This window comes from Melanostigma gelatinosum (genome assembly GCF_949748355.1).
Source record: "Melanostigma gelatinosum genome assembly, chromosome: 7".
Taxonomy (NCBI): domain Eukaryota; kingdom Metazoa; phylum Chordata; class Actinopteri; order Perciformes; family Zoarcidae; genus Melanostigma; species Melanostigma gelatinosum.
In genome coordinates this window covers 18,272,926-18,297,055 of record NC_136640.1, presented here as the reverse complement: position 1 = coordinate 18,297,055, position 24,130 = coordinate 18,272,926, and the positions used below count along the sequence as shown (strand labels likewise).

The 24,130-nt window shown below is 42.5% G+C and overlaps 1 protein-coding gene across 1 annotated transcript in view; it reads right to left on the bottom strand.

The window, feature by feature from the left end:
• LOC306780247 (neurobeachin-like) overlaps window positions 1-24,130 on the bottom strand; it is a gene marked incomplete at its 5' end in the record, with an annotated part of 185,287 nt that overhangs the window by 109,825 nt on the left and 51,332 nt on the right. The window contains 12 exon segments of the mRNA XM_079272545.1: window positions 96-204; window positions 1,631-1,723; window positions 2,798-2,895; window positions 3,265-3,327; window positions 3,738-3,817; window positions 9,247-9,415; window positions 10,862-11,014; window positions 13,027-13,135; window positions 14,640-14,773; window positions 14,894-15,091; window positions 20,109-20,255; window positions 22,412-22,531. Coding sequence (XP_079128671.1) covers window positions 96-204; window positions 1,631-1,723; window positions 2,798-2,895; window positions 3,265-3,327; window positions 3,738-3,817; window positions 9,247-9,415; window positions 10,862-11,014; window positions 13,027-13,135; window positions 14,640-14,773; window positions 14,894-15,091; window positions 20,109-20,255; window positions 22,412-22,531 — 1,473 coding nt within the window.

Here is a 24,130-nt window from a genome sequence, read left to right as displayed (position 1 = left end):
TGCAGGGAGTGGTGAGAAGACACTCAGTCACACATTCTGTACAGAGAACAATTGTGCAGTAATGTTGGGACATGTGAGACCAAATGTTTTGTTACCTCGTACAGAGTGTTGTAGGTCGTAACAGTCACAGTGTTGGTGTGCAGCATGAGCCTCTCTCCCAGGAGAGTAAAGAGGCTGTGGGTGTGCATGATCTCCACCTTTCTCCTGTGGATAAACACACACACACACACACACACACACACACAAGCATAATGGTAAAGTGGCTTGTTTAGAGCTCCCTAAGCCACTGAAAGGATCAGTGAGTGCCGTCAGCTTGCTTCCCCATTCTCCCCCACAGGGAGCCGGGCTCTGGAGACAAGTGTCAGAAACTGCCTGCTGTCAAGAATTGGTGGAATTCCGTTGGAGGTGTGTAGGATAACGAAGTTGGCCTGTCACTAAGAAGGGCTCCGAGATACAACAGAGCCATACCACAGGTGAATGGGTTCAACGGCGACAAACTACCTCTGCAAACAGCATAAGGACTGCTGTCACAATGCTAAGTCAAAGCTGCAGCTGCTGCCTCAAGCCCAGTTGGGACTTGCCTAATAAGTCGCCAATCTTTTGTATTTTTTCATTTTTGTATTGCAGAGGCTGGCAAATTGGCCACTTAGGAGCAGAATAGCATTTTCTCTCAACTGTATACATATGGAAAATTGGGAGAAAAGGGCAAACTGATGATGCGAAGCAAGCTGAGGTGGAACTTACAATTAGAGGTACAGTGGGAGGATGGGCCTGGATTTAAATTTAGACAAAGTCACTTTCTGCATCAGTTAATAAAAATACACTGCTGTGATACACGGCGAGGCAATCATACAGCAGGAAGCATATTTGGTTCTAAAACTATATACTTGACATGTATTATTTATTATGTTGAGGATGAGGTGTTTGAATATATGCAGGGGTTTGTGCCAAGCGTATGTCATATATCCTGACTTTTCTCTGGTTGCTCTGTGCAGCATGGCCCCAAAAAAAGAAAGAACTCTTACAAATCTACACATCACATGCTACTGACTGACTCATCAACTTACAATATCTGACATCACTGAACTAATGAAAGTAAAACGACAAATTAAATTCTCAAAAGTGAAAACATCAAGAAAGAACAGAAGAAACATGTTTAATTCTGTATCAGCTGCACTAGAGCTCATAAAGAGCAGGATGGTATAAAATCTATGATGAAAGCTATTAAAGTGAGGGGTGAAGGCAGGCTTTCATGAAGCCCTCATGGGGGGGTGGTTAGTACGGGCCAATGCCTGCCCTTTTCTCCATTCAGCAGGCACCAGGTGCCCTACCATTGTGAGCACATATCTTCTCCATCCATCCCTGCATCCCACAGGACAACCAGTCTGAAGTTGTTTGGCTCTTCTAACTGTCCACTTTTTCAAAAGAGTGGCAGGAACAGATAAATCATCTCTCTGGATGTAAATCCCGACTTGTGATTTTTCCGTTTCGCACCTATTAGCCTATCTCAATGTCTTTACACAACACAGGAGTAGATAACAGCCTGAAACATGTAACAGACACCTATTCTTAAAAACACTTCACTGTGTAATTACAATCTACTGCACAGCTTTTGAAATGGTTTACTTACTTGTGGCCCAAATGCTTGAGGAAGTACCCGAGGACTTTGAGGGACTGTACTCGAATGCTTTCACTCTTAGAGGTCATGAGCTTGTAGATTACCCTGGAATAGACACAAGCAGCCAAAGCTGGCAACAGCACACTGTCTTGACAGAATAAAATGCAGCACAGTTGATAAAGAGGCTGGTTAGCTGTGTAATAATAAATTATGTAAATAATATGCTCTATACTTGTATGCTTATATTGCGGAGTTGTGAGGTCACTGTAAGTAGGTCAAATACTCTGAGAAGGGCATTCCGGCGCCTCCTCGCACGATAGAAACAGATACAGTGGCCCTGAAAGAAACACCTGCTTAAACCACCAGATTAGGGCGAAAACGCCATCTTAGAACAAGGAGTAGAGTTCTCTTTATCTATTCACACAGAAACTTCGAAATAGCTTAGAACTGCACCCTTTCCGGCACCTTGAGTGTTAACAACATGCACACACACTGACGATCCAGAGAAGGCGGGATCCGGACGTGAGCCAGTGTGGGTGGAGATGCCCAGAGCTCCTACCAGGCTGCTGTTCTGCTAAACACAGCCCCGCCTGCAACTTTGCTTTAACCAATAGGCTTCCATCAGAAGAACCTATAACATGCATGCATGCACACTCTGTCTAAGCGCCTTTTAGCTTTCACTTTTCTAGGTCCGTGCACGTTTAACTGCTGGACATAATACTTCTGTTACAAATAAATGTTATTGCTTGAATTGAGCTAAACACCTCGATCTCAGTCTGTTCACTCGCGTTACATCCTCAACAGCTGACAACCACTTTCCTTCAGAGTGAATTTGCATCAACATTAAATGAATGTCCTAATGAGAGGAGCAGCCCATCCACAATTCATTTCTCGGAACTTAAAAGTAGTGCTACACTGTGTGCATGTATATTTGACAGGGTCACATGCGGTTAGGTTGATCATCCGTGTCATATTGTGAAATCAATACGTTATAATATTGTTACTTTTCCATGCATAGGCTTTTCTATTTTTTTCTGACTGAACTTATGAATTATTCATGCTCACGTAAGCCCAAGGCAGCAGCCCAAGTGTTTAGGCGCTTAGGTATATTTTGTGGAATCACCTCTTCATTTTGAGCCTGAGCAGCGAAGAAATTGTGCCTTCCCCTGAGGGGCTTACCGTATTCCATTTCTCTGGTCAAAAGCAGGGATCATGGAGGCTGGATGCTCAGACATGAGGGCAACCACCAGCTGCAACACGTCATGCAGATTCTCATCCTGCAGACACACCAGAAGAGAAAGACAATGAGAGACAGAGAAATGGAAGCGGGTAAAGAAAGAGATTAAAGTCTTTGTTCTCGGTGCAGACTCTGTAACTGCAACTGCAGCCATGATGAGACATGATGGATATGCTTGGGAACTGTATCACCTGTAATTGGTACACCTTACAACTGTACAGGGGCAGTGGTTCGCCATTGCACAATGGAAAATACGTTGCTCATTGAAATGATTTGTTCAGCTGGCTGGTAAACTTAAATGCTGGCAAAAATTAACTTGAACGGAACAGCACCGCTGAAAGATAAAATGTGACCTTGTGGCTTAGTGCAGTAAAGTGGCCAACTAACACGCTGAATGAGACTCATGTACCTCATGCATTGTTAACAAATAGTTCAGGATGCTCTGCAGCTCATCTTCCTTCACACCTCGGTCCTGAAAATAGAAAAACAGATGAACGATTAAATGATGTATTAGGAGAAGGGTCATTATGTACGTCTGCCAATAGCCAAAAAGCATCACAGTATTTCTTGTGTGGTACAGTTCAAGAGAAAGTTCTAGAAATGACTTCAGGAATAACAAACACATTTTCTATTTTTCCTTGATAAAGTACTTCAAAAGAAAAATAACTGAATTGTTTCAGCACAACTGGTTTACTTCCACATACCTTTTTAGAAAATATCAATAAATAAATATCACTGATTTTATTGAGGAGCAGAATGGCAGAATGTTTTAAAGGATAACACAGGGGGGGGGGGGGGGGTGACAAACTCCATATATTCTCTGTGCAGCTCAAAATCAAGCCGTGTGAAGGGCTGCGAGGCGTGAAGACAGGTGGGATGTACCTTCAGGATGAGTTGCTTGAGGAAGAGAAGCATGAATGCCCGCAGAGAAATGACTTCTTTCTGGGTCGGCCTTGGACCATCTGCAGTTTGACAGAGAGAGAAGCCATAAAACTGAGAAAGCACTGGAACCAAATAAGACATCTTCCAGTTGTCTTGTTACCGGTCTTGGCTATACTTTTACTTGAAATGTTATTTTGGGTTTTCTTTACATGATCTTAAGTTCCTCTGCGATGTGTTTGCCTTGAAATATCTATCTCATTGATGCCGTGTGTTGTCATCCCTTTTTTTAAAAAGCAGACAAAACACTGACACCTTTAGTTTTCTTCGCTCCATCATCAGCTTTGTAGTGACTTCCTACTGGATTCACCTTGAACGTGCGTATCAAAGGTTTTCCCAACAACCTAGACGGGGAGTGTGGCACAACGAGCCAATGTTCGACTTTGTATACACAAAAGAGTTTGCACATCAACAGATAATAAAATATATGTTATATAAATAGCATGAAGGAGAAGTTATCCTGAGTAGTTTATTTATTAGTCATGCTGCATCCGAAGTGTATTTCAGATTCCCAGGTAGCCTTGGTCACAACATAGTGCTTGGGTAGCCAGCCCAAGGTCACCATAGTCACACCTGCCCATCACACTGGCCAACATATCTCATTAAAACTACCCACAATGCCTCTGCCAACTTAAGGTGACTTTGGCACTCCGAAGTAGGCTTCACATCGCAATCAATCTCTGTCACGAACCTCATTCAACATCTGACGGGCCGAATGTTGTCAGCAGGTGTATGTTTGTCGTGCAAATATGGAAGAATGGCAGAATATGACACAAGCATTGATTAAATGTCACATCACAGAGCTGCTGCTGCATTGGTTTGGATTCATTTTGACACGGTATATCCTATTCAATATGTCAAGTTCTTTTTCACCAAAAAAAGGTTTACACGGACACTGAATAAAGCACACTAATGGGCTGCAGCAACAGACAGATCCACACAACACAACGCTCAGTCACACACACACGTATCAGAAAATAGAGGATATGGCATATATTACCACTCATAACAATACGAACATGAATCCCCTTGAGATTAGCAGCACTCTCACTGTAGCACAAAGGCTCCCTTTTGGCTGTAAAACCTGGCATATATTCATGCATTGCTTATTCATCCTGTGCAGCCAGCCAGGTAGCCACACACCGACAACAATTTTTACATTTGCAGAGGTATTAAATGGCAGTAACTGGGCCAGATGCAACAGCAACAGCCTTTCAGGGAAAATTGGTCACCTTGCCCGATGTCTTCCCCTCTTCCTCTCAGCCCTGATAAACTCCAACCTCCACCTTGGCTTGGACCCATGTTCATTTGAAATGGGGACAGTGCTATGATGACAGATACAACGACAGCAGACACCTGACTATCCTGCTCCTTCAACAGCCAGTCAATGTAATCAATGATGAGGCTCCCTGAGGTTGCAGGAGGCTGGCGAGTGCCGCTGCATGCCGACACTGATTAATAGAAGGAGAGAGGAAAAGCCAGTGCAGGGACAGAGCCTGCCATGGAAGAGGTGATAAGAACATTATTACCGCAGCCACTGCATCCAAGTTATTCACAACCAATCATGCTCAGCAGCCCTGCACAGCTCTTGTTTCTCATTCACATATTGCTTTACTTCCTGCATCCCAAGGGCACGAGGAGAGAGAGTTTATTGAAAAGACAATTTATGTCCGAGTGATTAATGCAGGAATCTTATTTCGGCTTATACCTGATGATAATAAAGTCATGCATTCACAATAGAATGCGTCCTGCAAACCTTTCAATACAAAACAAGTCATAATGTTTTCAATCCCTAAATGCTCTTAAATAAACAAAGGCTGAAAAAACTCCAATGCAACAAGTATTGTTAATTACAGCCTCAATAATTGGTTTCCAGGAGTTGTAACTAATGCTTTGCCTGTTTGAACTGCTCTGGTTGGAGCATCTGGAGTATTTTGACTTGAAGTGGCAATGACTTCAACCATTTCATCAGACACACACACAGGGCATACATGAATGGGAAAATAAATAATCATTTAATGGGTAAAGTGCTCATCTATCGAAGTCCTGACAGGCAACTGAGAATAAAATTCCGGTGATCCATTTTCGATGTGTGATCTAAAGTTGTTTTCTCCGCTGTGTTTATGATTTATCAGGTAAAAAGAAGCATTTTCCAAAGGGAATTTCCAAGCGTATACACACACACACACACACACACACACACACACACACACACACACACACACACACACACACACACACACACACACACACACACACACACACACACACACACACACACACACACACACACACACACACACACACACACACACCTTGTGTTTAGACTGCATGGAGAGATTAAAACTCACCTGGAAGAAAACATGAATGTTAGTCCTATTTAAAACATTGGGTAGTGGGGCTCTTCAGCCTCTTGTGTGCAAACTTCCCCACCTGTTCTCACAATGAGTAAAGACTAACTCAGAAAAAGTTGATCTTTTCCTAAGTCATAAACACAGGAGAGAAAACTATTTAGATCAGACTGGATCTGCAGCATTTCTTTTTCCTCAATTGCCTCTCAGGCCTTCTGCACCCATCTCTGTGTGGATTACGCATGTGTAGATGTGTAGATGTGTAAATCCGAAGCAAGTCAGCGTTGAAAGAAGAGCAAGCCAGTGCCAAACCGTTGTTGTTACCCTGTAATCAGTCATTTGTGTCTTACACGAGTTTAATTAATCACAATGAAGGCACACACAAAAATCCTCCACGAGCCTTGATAAGATTATTCATCTGGAGCACCTACATGTCGGTCACTGGGGATTTCTCTCGTAATTGGAACAAGACAGAACCAGCTTGAATTGAACAGCGCTACTGTCCAACCGCTTTGCTGCACGTCATCTCATTATTCATTATTTAGTATAACAGAGGCAGGGCAGAGACTAAGACAAAGGGAGAGAGTGATGGAGATTGAGACAGATTATGTGTTGGTTTGTGGGCACGTGTCACAGACTGGAAGAAGTTGAGCAATGGGCATCTTTCTGCAACTGCCTGCAGTGATTATGTGTATATAAATGGATGACACATAGCTTTAATTTGATTGCACTCTTTATTAGGACCTGAGGGGAAGAAAAGGATGAGGCACTTCCAGAAACAGAGTGAGTAGCTGGAGGAGCTCCATTTTAAATGTGTTCTCTGTGTCCCTATAATTGAACACTTCATTATGTGCTTGGCTCGCTCCCTCTTTGTTTGGTCATTTTCAGTTTAGAAGGACAGCGAGAAAAAAGTGACCTGCCAAAACGAGCGCAGATAAGTAGAACCAGACCCCACTCTGAAAATCAACCACAGCAGGAAGGCGATCCATTTTGAGATATGTCTTACACTGAATTCCAGCCACTCTCACAGGTCCATCACAATCTCCAGAGACTTCAACAACAATCAGCAGCGTATTTACAGTCGTGTTTCAGAGGGCGATATTTATGTACGGCTTAACTAGAAAGCTCCTTGAAGGAAGGATATGAATGGGTATAGCTAGTGGATGGCTGGAGTACAATATGTGTACATGTGCACCTCTTTGTAGTTGAAAAACTATGACAAGATGTCGGTTAGTGTGTATTCCATTAAGTCTCTTCTTACAATATGTAATTCTTTATAAGAGCAAAACATGCTCTGTATATTGCTATCCCATAAACACAGAGGACTGAGTTCTGTTTTTTGTATTTGCTTCTGCACTTCAACCATCTTAAAGTTGTAATAACTTAGACACCTATTTATATCTATCCTTGCAGGTGGTACACTGATATGTCAACATTTGCACTTATTAATTACTGTGCGACTCTCCTGTAGCGTGAACAAATTGCAGGAATCACGGTAAGAACACTATCGCACATCTGGTCTTGATGAACCCTGTCAACCGCTGTTGACGTCTCAGACTCTCTCAGACAAATCTGAATATTAGTCCATCTTGTGACGCTCCTGTAGAAAGCGGAACATAGATACGACAGTGCCTGAGGCTACACAGAAACAGATTTCCCAAACAAGTGATTCCGACATCAAAATCTATTATTCAGTAGAGGTGAAAGCTCTGACAAGAGTGTCCGATATAGTGGACGTGATGGAAATAAAGTCAAGCGAAGAGTTCCTCTCATGTCCGAGCTAAATATAGCTCGTCGTCCTAGAACGTGAGCTCTGGATAGGTTGAGCTTTCATCAGTTATTAAGTCTTGTTACGTTTCCTTGCACAGCAGAAGAAGGGATGAGAGACACTGCACCGTGTAGGTAGATGGGTCAAGGAACAAATTAAAATGAGGAAAAATGAGAATAAGGGTACCGTGGATTGACCCAATTTACAGATGCATGTGCCCATATTATCCCAGCTAACCTCAGTCTAGAAGTCACTACCACTATTAGTAAGAAATCAGTTAGGATCACTCCCAGCTCTAGCTGATCAAGAATATCGGCCAAGTGCCCTGATGGGGCATGTAAATAGGCTAACACGCTGGGGAGAATTTGTTTTCATCTTGCAGTTGATAAATAGGATGTTGACTTGAGATAGAAGACAATTATTCGTGGTGCTAACAATGTCGATGGGAGTCAAAAAAATACCTTTGACTGTCTGAGAAGAATCACATAAACGTTGTCAAGTAGAAGCCGGTCTGGCCATGTGTGCATGTTAGTACATGGGATTCCATTTGAGCGTGCCCCACTTTGGCTACTTTCTGCCACTCTTAGCTGAACTCATACGGCGGTTAATAGCTTATAATCCCCAAGTTAACACCGTTAGCTCTAGTGCCGTTGTTTGCACTGCTCATGCCGTTAGCACTGTTAGCTGCATGCTGAGAGCCCTGTGGAGGCAATCCCACAATCATAGATATGTGCTCAATTTCGAACACCTTTAGCCTTCAGGGAGTAGATGTCATTAGGCCTTGGTGCGGCATAACCTGAGCTCTCAGTGGCATTGTAAAACAACCCCTGTACTGCAATAGATTCAGAGAATAGCAAAAAGGAAATGACCGTTCAAGGACACTTTCACTTCCAGCCTGCTATGTGAAGTATGTTTGTTTCACAGAGAGAGGATGCCAGTCTTACTACTGGCCCAGGTTTCAGAGGCCTGACACCCACACCAAGCATCTCAGTGGGATGACAGTATTGATGTGGCGTGTCTGCCTCAGTGTCATCTCCAGTGATGGCCACGGTCCTAACAGCTGACAGGCAAGCGCTTCCATGTGGAGAAGAGTCATTTTAAATGTGGGGGAGCGTCTGCCATTTCACTTTGATTTCAGGATTGCGACTGCACACAATGGTTGTGATTGGTTCACTCCCAATGATTTCCTTTCCAAAACACAGAACTTGGAATAGATGGATGGACTACAGTTGATCTAAAAACATCCCAAATCAAATCATATTCCACAGCAAAAAAATAGGCAAATAAACTTAGCTTGCTGAAATTCTTTTTTCGAAATAATAAATATGCTCACCAAGACCCTTGGGCGCGATGCCGCTACCGTCTGCAGGGTTGACGGCCCAGTGGTAGTACTTCAGCGTATGCATGAGCTGAAGCACTGTGCCCACGCGACGAATCGTGTTGTAGATGGTTGACGTGCCAATGAACTCGGCAGAAAGGTAGGTGTACAGAGAGAGCTGTACCTGGAGTGGGAGCACACACATATACACGTATTCATTTTATTAAGTGCACAGTGTAATTAATCCTCTGAACCTTAAACCTTTTAGACTAACCAAGACAATTTACTGCGGTGGATTGCACCAGCTGAGCCTATTATCCTTGCAGGTGTATGGTAGGGATGGCCGCTGACCCGATATCGCTCAATTTCATAATCGCACAGCTCCACTCTGTTCAGTGATGATTAGCATGTCCTCTGTAATTAGCAACAGACCTGACAAGAATCCTTAATTCCACCACAGCCATTCCAGCTATAAATACTGAGGGCTTTTTCCCATATGTCATAAATCATAGGACATTAACGAGTCAAATGTGAGTCATGATGAAAGGCAGCTGCGTGGTTACAGTATGAGCATTATGTGATATGGTTTGAGGCTACTGAAATTAAACACTTCAGATAAGGGTACACCAGGTGGTTGGTGATCTAATTTCCAAGAGAACGGGAAAGTAAAATGCACTTGCAAAATTGTATTTGTCTGTTAGGTCAAGGTCAGTGGACCCATGTAATTAATGCATATTGCATGCTGCCATCATTCACACAGCGGCCTCTCTTTACCCCATGCAGCTTGAGGATAGGGACAGAGGAACTGGGACTTTGTGGAATGTCCCAAGGGACAGAGCCAGTGTAGTTCTCTGTGCCGATGGAGCTAAAAGTGTTCTAACCCACTTCATTACCTCAGTGTTTCTCTCATTTTTTTTCTCCCTCTCTCTCTCTCTATGCTCTATTTTGGAGGACTGTCGCAGGCAGACCTCCAGACACTTTGTATTTATTTCCTCCTTTCATTCATTCATTCATGGCTTGGCCCATAAGCAGCATTCCTGAAGCAAATATATTTGTCACACAAACTCCACTCCTTTGATATACCTCATCCTGTTTTTTCATGGGTCATTATTTAAAAAGGCGTGTTGGGGGGGACAAGTCTGGAACATTTAAAAACTACTTGGCTTGGTTGAGGACAGCAGAACGGAAGGAAGCAAGCAATGAACTCTGCAACCATGTAATGTCTTATAAATCTGTGCGCTCCACTTTTTAGACACTTGGCAATGTTTGGCCGATGTCTGTTGGGCCCGGTCATGGGGTAAAACTGCATAATATTCTCATAATAACTCAACTGAGTAAACATAGTTTTGCATTGGGCTCATTAATACGAGTTGCAATTTTAGAAAAACATCCATCTGCAATCATATTTTACCTCTACTTTGTTTTATCATCGCCTACACTTGGTGTCATGCAGAATCTGACACCAGTGTGAAACTGGCTTGTGTTTTATTTTACATCTTTACAGAAGCAATGGCGACGCAAAAGGATTACTACAGCCTTCTGTGGTTGAAAGATCCTGATATACATCCACTTCAGCTCACATGAAAGTCACCTGTCCCTTCATGCAGGGGCATTACCTGCAGGAGCTCACCTTGGCAGGGGTGTGGATCCAGATGGCAGCATTGAACAGGATGTGGTCACACAGCTGCTTCAGCAGTGGTGCCCCGTGTGTCAGACCGTCCAGATACTTTGCAAAGGAGAGGAATTGCTCTAATACAGCCCTGGAGATGTGTTCACGGGATGACTGTAGGGAGAAGCACAAAAGGCATGTTAAATAATAATAATTATAGATGTATTTATCCTTCCTGATACTGACTGCATTATGGAGAGCAACACCCATCTGTAACTGTTCATTAAATGTCTCTTTGCAGTACCCATCTGTAGCGAACACCGACGTGTCACACAGAAATAACATTGTGTGTAACTCTGGAACATAAGTGAGTCATTTTGGGTTGAATGGCAGGTAGAAGAAGCCTGATAGGTCTCACCGTTTAAGCAACTTTTTGCAGTTTCCAAATTAGAAAAATTTGAAAATGTTATGCTGTTTTTCCTGGATGTATTGTTAAATGTTTCTATTGACCTGGGTCGCTTTGCATGCTAAATAAATGCGGCATGCATTTTCTTTGGTACATACATATTGGAACATACAATACGAAAAAGTTAAGTTCCTCCTTGAGAGATCGCTTGGTTTCATGTGTTCTAGTCAGGTTAATCAATTACCTCAGTAAACATTGTGAACACGACGTTATGGTCTCAATCGCTAGTTGGAAGACGTCTTCAACACAGCATGATGTTCATTTTGTAAATGATGGGTAAAATAGACCATAAATAGGAGTATGCTTTAGGGCGGGCTTACTGGCATTGACAGGTGGCTGCCGCTACCAGAGCCGTATACGGCGTCTCTACATCACTCCTCCGCATTGCAAATATGGTAACTTCTGTTCATTGGTTGCCAACAGCCAACATGCACGGTCGTGATCCAAGATGGCTTCAAAACGGCAATCCACAAACCGATGGGTGACATCGTGATGACTACGTCCACTTCATATATGCAGTTAACGTGTTGGCATCGGTGATATTAATCTACTTAGTTTATCCTATTAGACATTCGTGTGAAATTGGCAGAATTAGCATGTCTGTTTTGTGAGGTCACAGTTCATCACTTGAGTCCAAGGTCTCTTTTGTGGTAAATTTGAAGAAATTTCGTACCCAAAATATCAACACGAGAACCGACGACACTGAAGACATAATGCCTCCAGCCGCAGCTTTCACCAGCGCGGAGGCAAAAAAAAAAATGTTGAAACGAAATTCAGGCAAGTTGTAGAAGCTTGACTTTGCCGAGTATTTTACTTTGACGAATACTCCGCTCCTGTCTGGCACCTGCTCTCTGCCCAGGTGGGGACTTGGTGAGGGCACGAGAGTGGGAAAAATGAAGGCACGGGGAGAAGGGAAGGTGTGGCATAAACACATCACAAACAGATGGTGCGATATGTGGAAGTGTGAAACCTGGCAGCGGGAAGAAAGCGAGAAAAAAAAATAATAAAACGCAGCTCTCAGGTGCCCACTCTGCCTGCCTGTTAGTTAACAGCAACTGAAGCCAGCAGGCAGGCAAGTCATTGAGTGACAAAGTGGAGTCATTTCTCAGTGCTCTAAAAGAGCCAGAACTCTGGGGAGGCCGGGAATCTGCTAGATCTGCATCACAAAATGGGGAAATAAAGATCGATGTGGAAAGAGAAAAAACCAAGGGAGGGAAAGGGGAAGAGAAGCAGTCTTGTGTTGTTCTTCCTCCGGCTCCATTTAGTTCAAAGACACTTTCAGGACTCTGCTGCAGGCAATGGAAGATCAGACCGTTGACAAGGCTAGGAGAGTGCAGACAAGAGCCAATGCACCTCGATGGTGGGGAGGGGGATAGGAGTTTCAAAAGCAGATGGGCTTTTCAGTGAAAAACATGTCTGCACATCAGTGTATCATTTCCCATTCATCATTTCACTCAAGACAGAAATGAAGAGTTGGACATATTCATTTTTTCTAATCACAGTTCAAAGTGAGAAAATAAATGATGCTTTGATGAGTAGCCTGCTCCCAGACTATTGGTCTCTATGTATTGGGATCCCTAGTTTAATGTCCTGAGAGAAAAAGTGTAAACAAGACGGTTCATGTGTGGGTGAGCTGAAATTAGTTAATTTAGAAAATGGCAAGTTCCTGAGAACTGAGGTTAGGAAACAGTTGCAATATGTAAAGGAGGCTCTGCCGTACCTTCTCTAGCAGGTATCCAATGACCAAAAATCCCTTTCCTCCCAGCATCTGCTCCTGCATGGCCACAGAGCTCTTGAGCAGCTCAACCAGAAAGGCCAGGAGAGTGGCACTGCAAAACAAGAACACACAACATCTCACACACAGATAAAATACCCATCTATTCACACACGCACACACACACACACACACCAGGTGGTAAAGGAGTTATTCTATAGGCTACAGCAGCATGAGCAGACAGTGTGGCAAGAGGAAAGAAAACAAGGTCATTTTCAGAGGATGTCAGCAATCAGCTGGGGACTCTAGCTCACCACTTTCATCCCTCTTCAGTTCAGAAGAAAGCCTGGGCTCGCTGGGTTCTCTAGGGACAGAGTGGTCTGTGGGGCGAGTTGTAACAGGGTGAGTATGTATGTATGTATGTATGTGGGTGTGGGGGGGGGAGGGGTCCATAGGGGCAAAGCAGTGCACTGAAGACAATTATTTTGTCTTTGTTGGAGGGCTTTTCAGCTGAAGCCTTTGGCTGAGCAACAGTGTTGCTCGCTGACACTTAATCGGCGTTCCCTCACATCCTCTAGTGGCCTTCGCTCTAGCGCAACAATCGCAAGGACACAATCACTCCTGTGCAGGCTTGACCGCAGATGCTGCACATACACGACATGCATTAAAGCTCACACGATGGAATGTGAACATCTCACTGCGTCTGTTTGCTCAATTATAGCCAAGTTGGAACAGTAGTGAGACCAAGGAGCAACTGCAAATTGACAAGGTAGACACCATAGAGATGTGGGTGACAGTCAACTCTGTGTGCTCTTGGTTTAGTCTCTGACCCTTCACTGCAAACACAGCTTCCTTCCAATTTGGCAGAGCACTAAGGCCACGCTGTTTGGAATTCAACGTGGCGCAGATTAATATGAATGAATTAAAAGGAATGTTTTTAAATCACTATTCCAGAGTGCTGCTGGGAACAGCCACAGCAGATCCATGGACTTTATAGAAAGTTATTGTTGCAAAAAGCTGAATCTAAAAGCCAAGGCAAGGACAAACCAAGTGTGGGGGAGACTGACACAGTGCCAGGGAAAGGCCCTCAACATGCTAGCGAGGGAGAAAGAGGGGCGGAGAGCAGAGATGAGAGGAAACTACAGAGGCAGTGAGCTTTGGGCATCGGGGGTTTGTGCTGCTGTCTGTCTGGTACTGCTGTCGTTGAACTAACGCAGGATTAGAGCAGAGCTCAGACTCTATACAGGGCACAGCGGGGAAATGCTGGACTGACCAGCTAAGGATGACAGGGATGAGAGGAGTCTTGAACCAGAGAGTAGAGATAATAATGACCGATATATCCGTGGTTTATATATCGGTACCGGTGAACATACTGTGTATGCTGACTAACATACACACGGAAAAATACAGTGTACAATGCAGAAATAAGTACTTGATGTCATACAGATTTAGCTACTCTATTTCTGGCTTTTGAAACTTCATCACCTATGTGTCACTTTCTGCACTCTGATTTCACTGCCTGGAACCACAACACCACCGAAATAGGGATTGTAATTATCAAGTCGATCATCAACTCAGATGTCCAAGGAGTGAAATGATTTTGTAGAGTAACTTCTTACCATACAGAGGGTTCCACCTGGCTGTCGTTCAGCTGATGGTAGTCCAGCTGAGCGAAGAGCGGGAAGAGTACCTGGATCCCACCGATGGAATGGATGGCACTGTGGATGGAGTGAGTCACTGTGGCTTTCACATCCTGTGAGGATAATCCATACAAAAACAAAACAGAACTTTGTATCGACACCTTAAAACGAGTGCGACAGAAATGAATCAATCAATATTTAGGATCTATCTTGGCTTGGATAAAGCAACTGACCTGGAGCATAAGGGCGTGCGGTGAGTGCACAAAGATGGAGGCATTTTCTTTGGGCGAGGACTCCAGGCAGAGCTGGGCGTCGGTGGCCTTGGAGTTATAGGTGAAGGCGATGGAGCTGGCCAACTTACCGTCGTACAACACCTGCTTGTGATGCTCTGCTAAGTGGATATCACTCTCGGACTTGAACTTAAATGTGCTCTGGGTAAAAGAAGAAAGAGGGAGTTGAATGAGAAAGACGGAGAGTGTGAGAGATTTAGTTGCTCCTTTCTGCACACGCAACCCATCAGTGTCTCTTGGGCATTCCTAGAAGTCAAGAGTTCTTTCTTGGAACTGAGTGCATCACAGGAAAAACATTTTTTAATGTAGATTCAAATCCATCCTTTAATCTCAATCATTCTGTAACGCTGCAACCACCAACACCAAGCAAAGGTATTTGCTTTTTAGGGAGGCGAACTGTTCTTAACAGCAAAGCACAGGTTTGTGTCAGGGCGCGAAGCAAAGTTAAGCTGCCGTACGATGTTGCTTAAGAAAAGCTTTATTAAAGAGGTGCAAGAAAATGGAGGAAGAAGAAGAGACCCTGATTCCATTTCAAGTAAACGATGCATAAAATGTAACAAGAATAGATTATTATTTTGCAGGACAGACATTTTAATGATCGTATCTGTATGTCTCATAGGTGGAATATGACATATGTTATTTGGTGGTTTTTTTCGGTCAGTTTCATTTTATTTTACTGTGAATGTTATAGCTGTAGCCTTCCATTTTGATCTCTGTGGGAACAATGTTTGATGGCAATCTTCAAGTTATACTGCAGAGTACAATGACCAAGAGGAACAGGAGCAGATGATTGTTTACCTGCATTACTTCAACCAAGTCATTTACTCCAGCCTGCTCTCGCGCAATCACGGCTGCATCCTCGTGAAAAGCCTACAGAGAGTGTGTGCCATGATTGCAGTCTTTTACTTGGCACACGTTAAGATCCTCAACAATGCATAGGTTTCTCTCTATTGATATTGATATTTCTTTCCATCCTCTCTCGGTTTCTTCTGTTCAAATACGCTCTGCACTCGCGGAAAAGGAGCAAATACCAGTAGAGTTTATTCAGCGTGGCTGAAAACACCTTCAAATTAAAGCCGGCAGTCTGCAATTTAGCACGGGGATTCTGTGTCACTTCACATCCACAGTAACCAGACTCTGAGTCAAAACGTTGTGCAAATACTTGCTGAGATTAAAACACAAACTCAGTGTTTATTTATAAGATTGGTTTGTTGAATTTCAGCCCACCTACCTCATACCAAAGAGAGGGAAAAACTATAACTACATTACAGCAAGCTGAGATAAATCTATAAACCGTATAGCAAAGCTACATGTGCTTTTATGACCGTTTTCAATTATGATGAATGAACAAATAATGCTGATGACTTCATGATTACATTGCTGGTGTATAGGGATCAACCTGTGTCTCATACGGGGTTTTTTTATGTGTCATATGTATTTTGAAACTGCATTATGTCTGAAGACATATGAAGCCATTTGATGGCTGTGAAAAAAAGGAGCGGAGGTTCCAGCGGTCAATGGCTCAGCAACACAGTCATTATGGCGGACATAATGAATAGCTGATCGATAACAGACTAGACTTAATTTACTCGATCAATTAGCTGCGGACAGACGGGCGGAATTAATCCGTCAATGCAGTGTGAATTGAATATGCTTATTACGGAAATCAAGTCCTCTAATCAGGAGGGTTGAATTATGAATGAACGAGAGTTCAACGAGAGAATGTTTTTCCTTCCCTCTCTGTGCCATGAACAGCAAGCGGACGGTGATGCGATGAAGAGAGACAGGGAGAGCTGAAGTAACAGTGAGGAAACAACTGTCTCGTCCTAGAGGGACTGGAGATAAATACAGTGTCAACACAAACTAACAGGGTGTGTGCACCTGCCTAAAAGGCATCTAAATCTGGGTTGCTTGTTTTCACCGAAGGAGTAAATGGATAAAAGGTGAGCTAACTCACGTTGTCAAATTAGCAACGGTTATGGGCACTCAGAATCAAAACAGAAGGCAAGCTTCAGAGGAAACATACAAAGTGTTTAATGCTATTTATATCATACTATAAACCTGCTACCGACTGCATAGATCTGCCCACAAATCCATTTAGATCTATGCTGCGTCTGTTGCCTGGCAGCATTATTCTAGCAGGAGTTTTACAGGGAAGTTTCAGAAACGGTGAGGGACGGTCGAGCCACATTTAATGGCATATCCTTTAAGTCAGATGATAAAAAAGACATAAGATTCGCTCCGTTCATCCGTTATGATCAAGTCCACACGGCAGCCAGCACGCATCTCATCACGTAGTCTCGAACATCCTTCAAAAGTTCCTACTCATGAAACCCAAGTGACAAGAAATAACAAGCTCTAGTGCCCGGCACTTTAGTGTGAGCCCTACTGCAGTGTGAAAATAATGATCTCATGGGTTGTGGCTACAACAAACCCTGTCGCATGACAGTTTCATTCCACTGGCCAGTCGTATAAAAGAATTACAGTTGCCTCCTTTTCAGCCCAGTGCCAAGAGCTGTCATCGACCAGGGGCATCCCCACAACTCCCTACAATAAACATGTAGTTATTGGAAGAGCTGGGGACTCTCCCATGCTACACTACCTGCAGTCTTAGTACGACGACAAGCTGAACCATATAGTCAATAATGCAATCAGATACAAAGTTTTCTCAGTATTGACTCAAATGTAAAAGTTTATCTGCCAGGGAGAAGTGATCAGCTTTACGGTGCTTGTACACCTAATCGATATTTTCGGTTAAAACAAACTCGGGCTAGTTTGCCCGTTTAGTAGGGTTCAACTGTGAATGAATGTTGAACAACATTTGAACGTCCTACTTCCTGTGTATCCATTGATTGCCCAAAAGTGTATTCTGATGCCGATCAGAGAAAACGTTTCATCAAATATGAAACATCTATTGTGGAGTCTTGGCGGTATTATTTAGTCTTTAATTAAGTATAAGACTAAGCTGTTGCTCCATTGACATTGCTTATTTCATGCAAACAGGCCTACATTTCTTGGCCTGTACAGTATCTCAAAATGTTTCGTCATCCGTGAGCTTGCCATTGAATGTTCTACATCAATATTGTATTGTTGCATGGCGGCTACCAAGAGATAACATTTGTCTTCCCTGACAAGGGAGGACCAGGACTGTGCAGCTCCTCAGTCTCGTCTACAGCAAGCTGTGGTGCATACTGCGGAGCAGAGTTGGAACAAATCCAATGGGCTAATCTGACGCATGTAGAGCACATATGGTAGCGATGATAGAGGGCAACGACAGAAATAACTCTCAGTGCAGCATATGAAAAGGCGTAGCGTCATGGCCTAATTGTTTTAACGAGTCAACTAAATGACTCATATTTTGTGTTCGGTGAAGCGGTCTTTGGATATTGCTGTGACAGACGTTACTTCATGACTGCAGACCAGGCTATTCCCCAGAGCTGGAGAGGGGCAAGTCGTTTTTTCAGAATAAACATAAAAAGAAAAAAAAACTCTGTTGTGTTTGACAGTTTACTTATCCTGAGTTACATCACACACACAATTGTGAGGAAATTCTCTTCTATGAATCCTCCAGCCCACACTTTTCTAGACTTTCACCAAAGCTTATGAACTCGGCTCAAACAGCAGCTCATTGTGTGTAGAACAAACACTGCCCCTTGATGTTATCTCCGAATGGCTGGGAAGGTTTCAAGTCATAGAGATGGCAAAAGTTGTTGGTACTTTAAATAAATAACTGGGAGTCCATCTCAGTTCAGAGTGTAATGTCCATACAGAAATATGAGCCCAGGGAACAGATTCCACTAACAGCTCTGTCTGATTTTCAGCCATAAATCATAACGTGCAGTAGAAATAGTAACCCATGGCTGCAATAATCTCTGCATTTCAACTAACCACAGGAGTTACAGTTACATTCAATACACTGTGTGAGCAAGGGAAAGCGTGTCAAACATCAAACATGGATGAGAGTCCAAATAAATGATACATCAGCTCAGAGGTTTGTTTTTTTTCCTCTGGCTGTGGAGCTGAGCAGACGAGTTGAAACAGATATACATAAAGTCCAATGTACAAACTGTTGACTGTGATCTGCTGCACTAAGACTCTTCCAGGCAGTTCTCTATTAAAACAGACAGGCCTCTTGTAGCCTGGACAGTACTCCCATTACAACAACCAATCAGTGAGGCTGACAACTCTCTGACCTTCCTCCTCAACTCACCTGGCTGGCTCGATCATACTCACCATTACCAACACACCATTCACAGCTTCATCCATTGCGGGTAATTGTCTCCCCGGGACATGCTCTTTCTTATTGTGTGAAATCTGGAGGATTGCTCCGTTGTGTGTTGCCTCTCTAATAGAAGGTCTAGAACCACAATTAAGGAGGTAAATGGCAAGTCGTCTGCCATTAGCGAAAAGACCAAACAAAGACTTCACCTGGGAATCCCTCTGCATTCATAGAGCTGATTGAAATCACAAAACATCCATCTCACAACCCTCACAGTGTAGCTTTTACGAGACCAATGAGCAATATTTCTTCCTGCCATCAAAAAAGAAAAGACTAATTTTGTCCTGGAAACCGCTAGAGAGCAAAGCGGGTGTAAAATGATTGTAAACTGTCAGAGACACATCGTGTGTAAAAACGGATTTGGCAGTGCGTGTCATTCCTCCATTTGTGACAGAGTGCAGGGCTTAACAGGGAAAGTGAGACAGTGAGAGTGAGCAGTCTCTGAATATGAGGATAACCGAGGAGCACACTCTCGTTCAAGATGAGTGGAATATTTGGGGATAGAGAGTAAATACTGTAAAATAAGTAAATACAAAAATGTGATTAACATTCACAGCTGAATCCCCTTCTGGGTAGGTCAGCATATTTCTATATTCTCTATCTTTTGGTCTTTGTCAAGAAGCTTGGGAGCGCTACAGTCGGCTCAGGACTCTCTCCCTCCAGAGGGCCCGCTGCCTCCCTCGGTGCATTGTGCCATTATTTCCCAGTAGCAAGTAATTTATGCAGCCGTTTATCTGGGAGGAAAAGCATCGCTCCGAGGACGAGACGCATCACGGCGAAGGAACTGTGGCGGCGCAGCACTGGGCATTGATTTCACAGATTGAGAGGTGATGCAGACTGCTTACATGTAATCTAATTTAGCCACCCTCAAGTACATACCTTATAGCCAGGTCCTAGCTGATGAATTGCAAATATCTGCGCGGGATTGAGGGCTTCACTGAACACGTAGACGGCTCCTAGCTGCCCGCAGAATACTCTGTTTGCGTCTGCTGTCTCAGAGGACCCAAGGAAGCACTTATCATAACTCTGCAAGAGAGACAAAGAAAGGAAAGGCTAAACCGGTTTATATTTTGGGACTGACGGAAAAAAACCTACCCAAATTCACACACAAAGCTGACTTAGGAAGAGTGCAAAAAAAAGAATCAATATTTGATAACAAGTACAACATTTGATTTCCCAAAAGGTTTACCAGTAAATATTTCTCCATGAAATAGTATTCTCAATGTAGCTATCAAAAACAACAGCACCTTCTGTGTTCTTTCAGCGTCTAGCTCGACAATTCCCCATCGGGAAGAGGAAAACAATGTCCCTGATTTACAGAGATAGGAAACCTTAATATAGCCTCTGGGATAGAGAGAAGACGTACTGTGATTGCAATCAGGATCAAATTGAAGGATAACTTACAACAGCAGCAGCTTTTTAACAACAGACAACACAGTCAGTGTGAAGGCTTATACAGTACAAGTGGTACTGGGGGAAAAATAACATCAGATTTAGTATCTTGAATCTTAAGCTTGTCTTATATTTAACACTGTTAGAAAAGCCCATCCAATCTGATTTATGAGTGATGTGCTCCCGAAAACTTTTATGAACAAAATAAACCTTACACACACATTCTTATGATTACTAAGCTTGTGAAAATATGACAGTTACCACGACTTTTAGCTCCAATCATACTTCTTTATTTGGCAAGAACAGAGGGATGGCACTAATCTATAACTTTTTTAAGTGAATAGGCAAAAGACACAATAACACTATGACAGGAAAAAATAAATATATATATATATATATATATATATATATATATATATATATATATATATATATATATATATATATATATATATATATAAATGGTAACATTTAGGTTATAATATCAAGGCAAGGAAAGTTTATTTGTATAGCACATTTCAACAACAATTCAAAGTGCTTCACATAAAACCATTAAAAGCATCAAAACATAAGGCAAAAGAAAAGGAGATTTAAAAACAATTAAAGAAACAGCGTAAGAAATAAAATGCAGTCGTAAAATGCAGGAAATTGATTAATATATTAATTGAACGTGGTTCAATTAAAGGCAGCAGCAAACAGAAAGGTCTTCAATCTTGATTTAAATGAGCTGAGGGTCTCAGCAGACCTGAAGAGAATGGATATTAAATAGATAATACAATTTTTTTTCAATTTATCTCTACGTTGCCAGAGACTGACCGCATGTAGCACCAGTCTAGCTGTCGGCTTCAGTACTGTCTGCGTAGATCACTAGTTATGTGACCATACTCTGGGACTATTTAAACAGCAACTGCTGCCGTCTTCTCATATGCCACAATCGAGGGAAACGTTACACTGAGAGCGTCTGGAATATTGCCATACTTGGTCCTTCAATCTGGTTGTGTGATTTTTTTTAAACCACCTAACTAGGTTGGAACACTGTCGGCTAATCTAATCTAAACTATTCTCTTGCTCTTGTGATGCAGCCGGTTCTGCAGCCTCACAGAATAAAACCCTTTATTTATAAGCCTCCACCTTTCTTTTCAGGTGTGGGAACATTTCAACAGTCAAAGGAGCTTTAGTTAATGTGGTGGAATATGTCATGAACAGCGCTTACATCTCAACCTGTCATTTGCACAATCTTTCCTTGAATACACAGCTACAGTGTGAAGCACACCTTATAAAATATTTCTCATCTCCACGAGTGCAAATTGCTTTTTAACTCCGTCACCGTGAGCCACGTGTGACAACAGCTTTCCTTTTGGCTTGGAGAAAAACGTGCAAACATCATACAAATGTCATACAGTTTTAAACAAGAATGCGTCTGTCTGACGGTATCTGCAATTTCTGTTCACATATTTACAATTGATGCTGACATTTAATCATTTTTCACTCCGTACGTACATCTCTTGTCCAAATGTTTGATATTCCATCTTCCACTCTCTACTGCAGAACAACTCTGTGTTGAATAGATACCGGTATTCAAATTAAGACTAAAACACCAGTCATCTATCTGAGAGAAATCCATGAGGATGCTATGAAACATGTGTGCTATGGAACATGTGTGGACGTCACCATTTACAGCCCTGAGAGACACCGATGTGACAGCCTCAGTCAGTCCTCAGCCAAAAAACATCAAGACCAGTGATGAAAATGTGCCAATAGGGAGGAGGAGTAAAAAGAAGAGCACTTACATCATTTGTGTTGACGTGCCATGCCATGTCTCCATAAGACACGAGCTGCCCGTTAACATAGCATCTGATTTCACTGTTCCTCCAGCGGCTGTAGATGTGAACTACACTGATCATGTACCACTGAGGGTGAGAAGAGAGTCAGAGTGAAAACATTTAAAGAGTGAGCTACAGAACAGGTCATCTATTAAGTGGGTCATGATTAAAGAACGTCGTTACACTTTATTAATTTGACCGCGCTTAACTAAAACGACAATCGAGTTTGGTTTATTGAACATCAACAACAGTTCTGGTCAGCGCTCCAATTTGTTTCTCTTTAACCCGGTTAATTCAGATCAACTTCAAAGTTACTAGAAAGCCACAGCAGTGAGGTTCACCATCTCATGTTCTGAGATCTGCAGCGGAACATTGTGAATAATAGATCAGAGAAAAGGCTAAGAGAGTCATTTTCACTCTGCATAAAGCCATGTAAGACACTGCCTGTAGCAGTTATTATTAAAATGTCCATCGAAGGCAATTATTCCAACATTCAAAAAAATTATATCATATATATATAGATATCTATCTATCTATCTATCTATCTATCTATCTATCTATCTATCTATATATATATATATAGATATATATATATACACACACACAGTATATAGTTATTTGCTTCAGAGTTTAATGTTTGTCAACAGATTTCCTATATTTTAAATAATTAATGTTATATGCAGTAAAGCCTTTTTACTTCTTGTACCACAAACAAAGTCAGCAAAGTGGACCACATATTAAGTAGTGCATGTATAGCAATCTAAACTTAATTTGCTCACATTTTCTAATGCAGAAGCTGAAGATTATATATTCACAAGAACACTTTGTAGCTGCATTTCACTTTTTCAAGTTTCTGCTTCTGTCCACGGCTTTATCTTACGTCCCGTGTTGCTGATGCAGCAGTCGCAGCACTGACGGCAGTTCTTTTGATTAAACATTGATAAAGGTCTTTCAGAATGCTTCTCCTTACTCGTATCATCTTTTTGCCTCTTTGAATTGTAAAGGTGAAAACGGAGGGATCAGTTTTGCCAATTTAGTCGAAACGTCAGGATTCTGCCATTGTGACTGTCAGTCCGTCAGTCACGGACAAGAGGCTGTTCGCCACTAAAGTCACTTTTACTTGACAACAAACAAATGGATACCCTCGGGTTCTTCTTCTGTTGTCTTCAGATCAGCATCAGTAGCATCAACAAACCACGCTGTCAGCAGCTCGGGATGGTCAAGAGCTTGCAGCCAGTCAGAGTTTCTCAGCTCAACATCTTTTATTTCAGAGACTTTATGGAAACGAATGATTGTTCTGAAGTAATTTGACTTTTTTTCTGTTATCAGAAAACAAATGAAACAAAAGGATCGTAGCATAACACAAGACGTGCTTTGGAGCTGCAGACTGCATGCATGCAATCTGGCTACACGGACTAAACCCAACACACACAAACAATCAAGAGGCTCATAAATTAGTATGAACACTGGGTAGGACTGGCACAACCACTCACAGCATCATCTGTGACTGTTTATTAGTTGAACCCATAAAGGGCACTGGGAGCAGTCTAATGAAATTACAGCAGTCTACACACAAAGGTAAAGACACTTAAAAGAGGATTCATGGCTGAGGGGAAGAGTGCAAGCTGCCCACAGATAATTTATGACGACACTTATCCGCAGATGTCTGAGCCCAAAATCAATTAA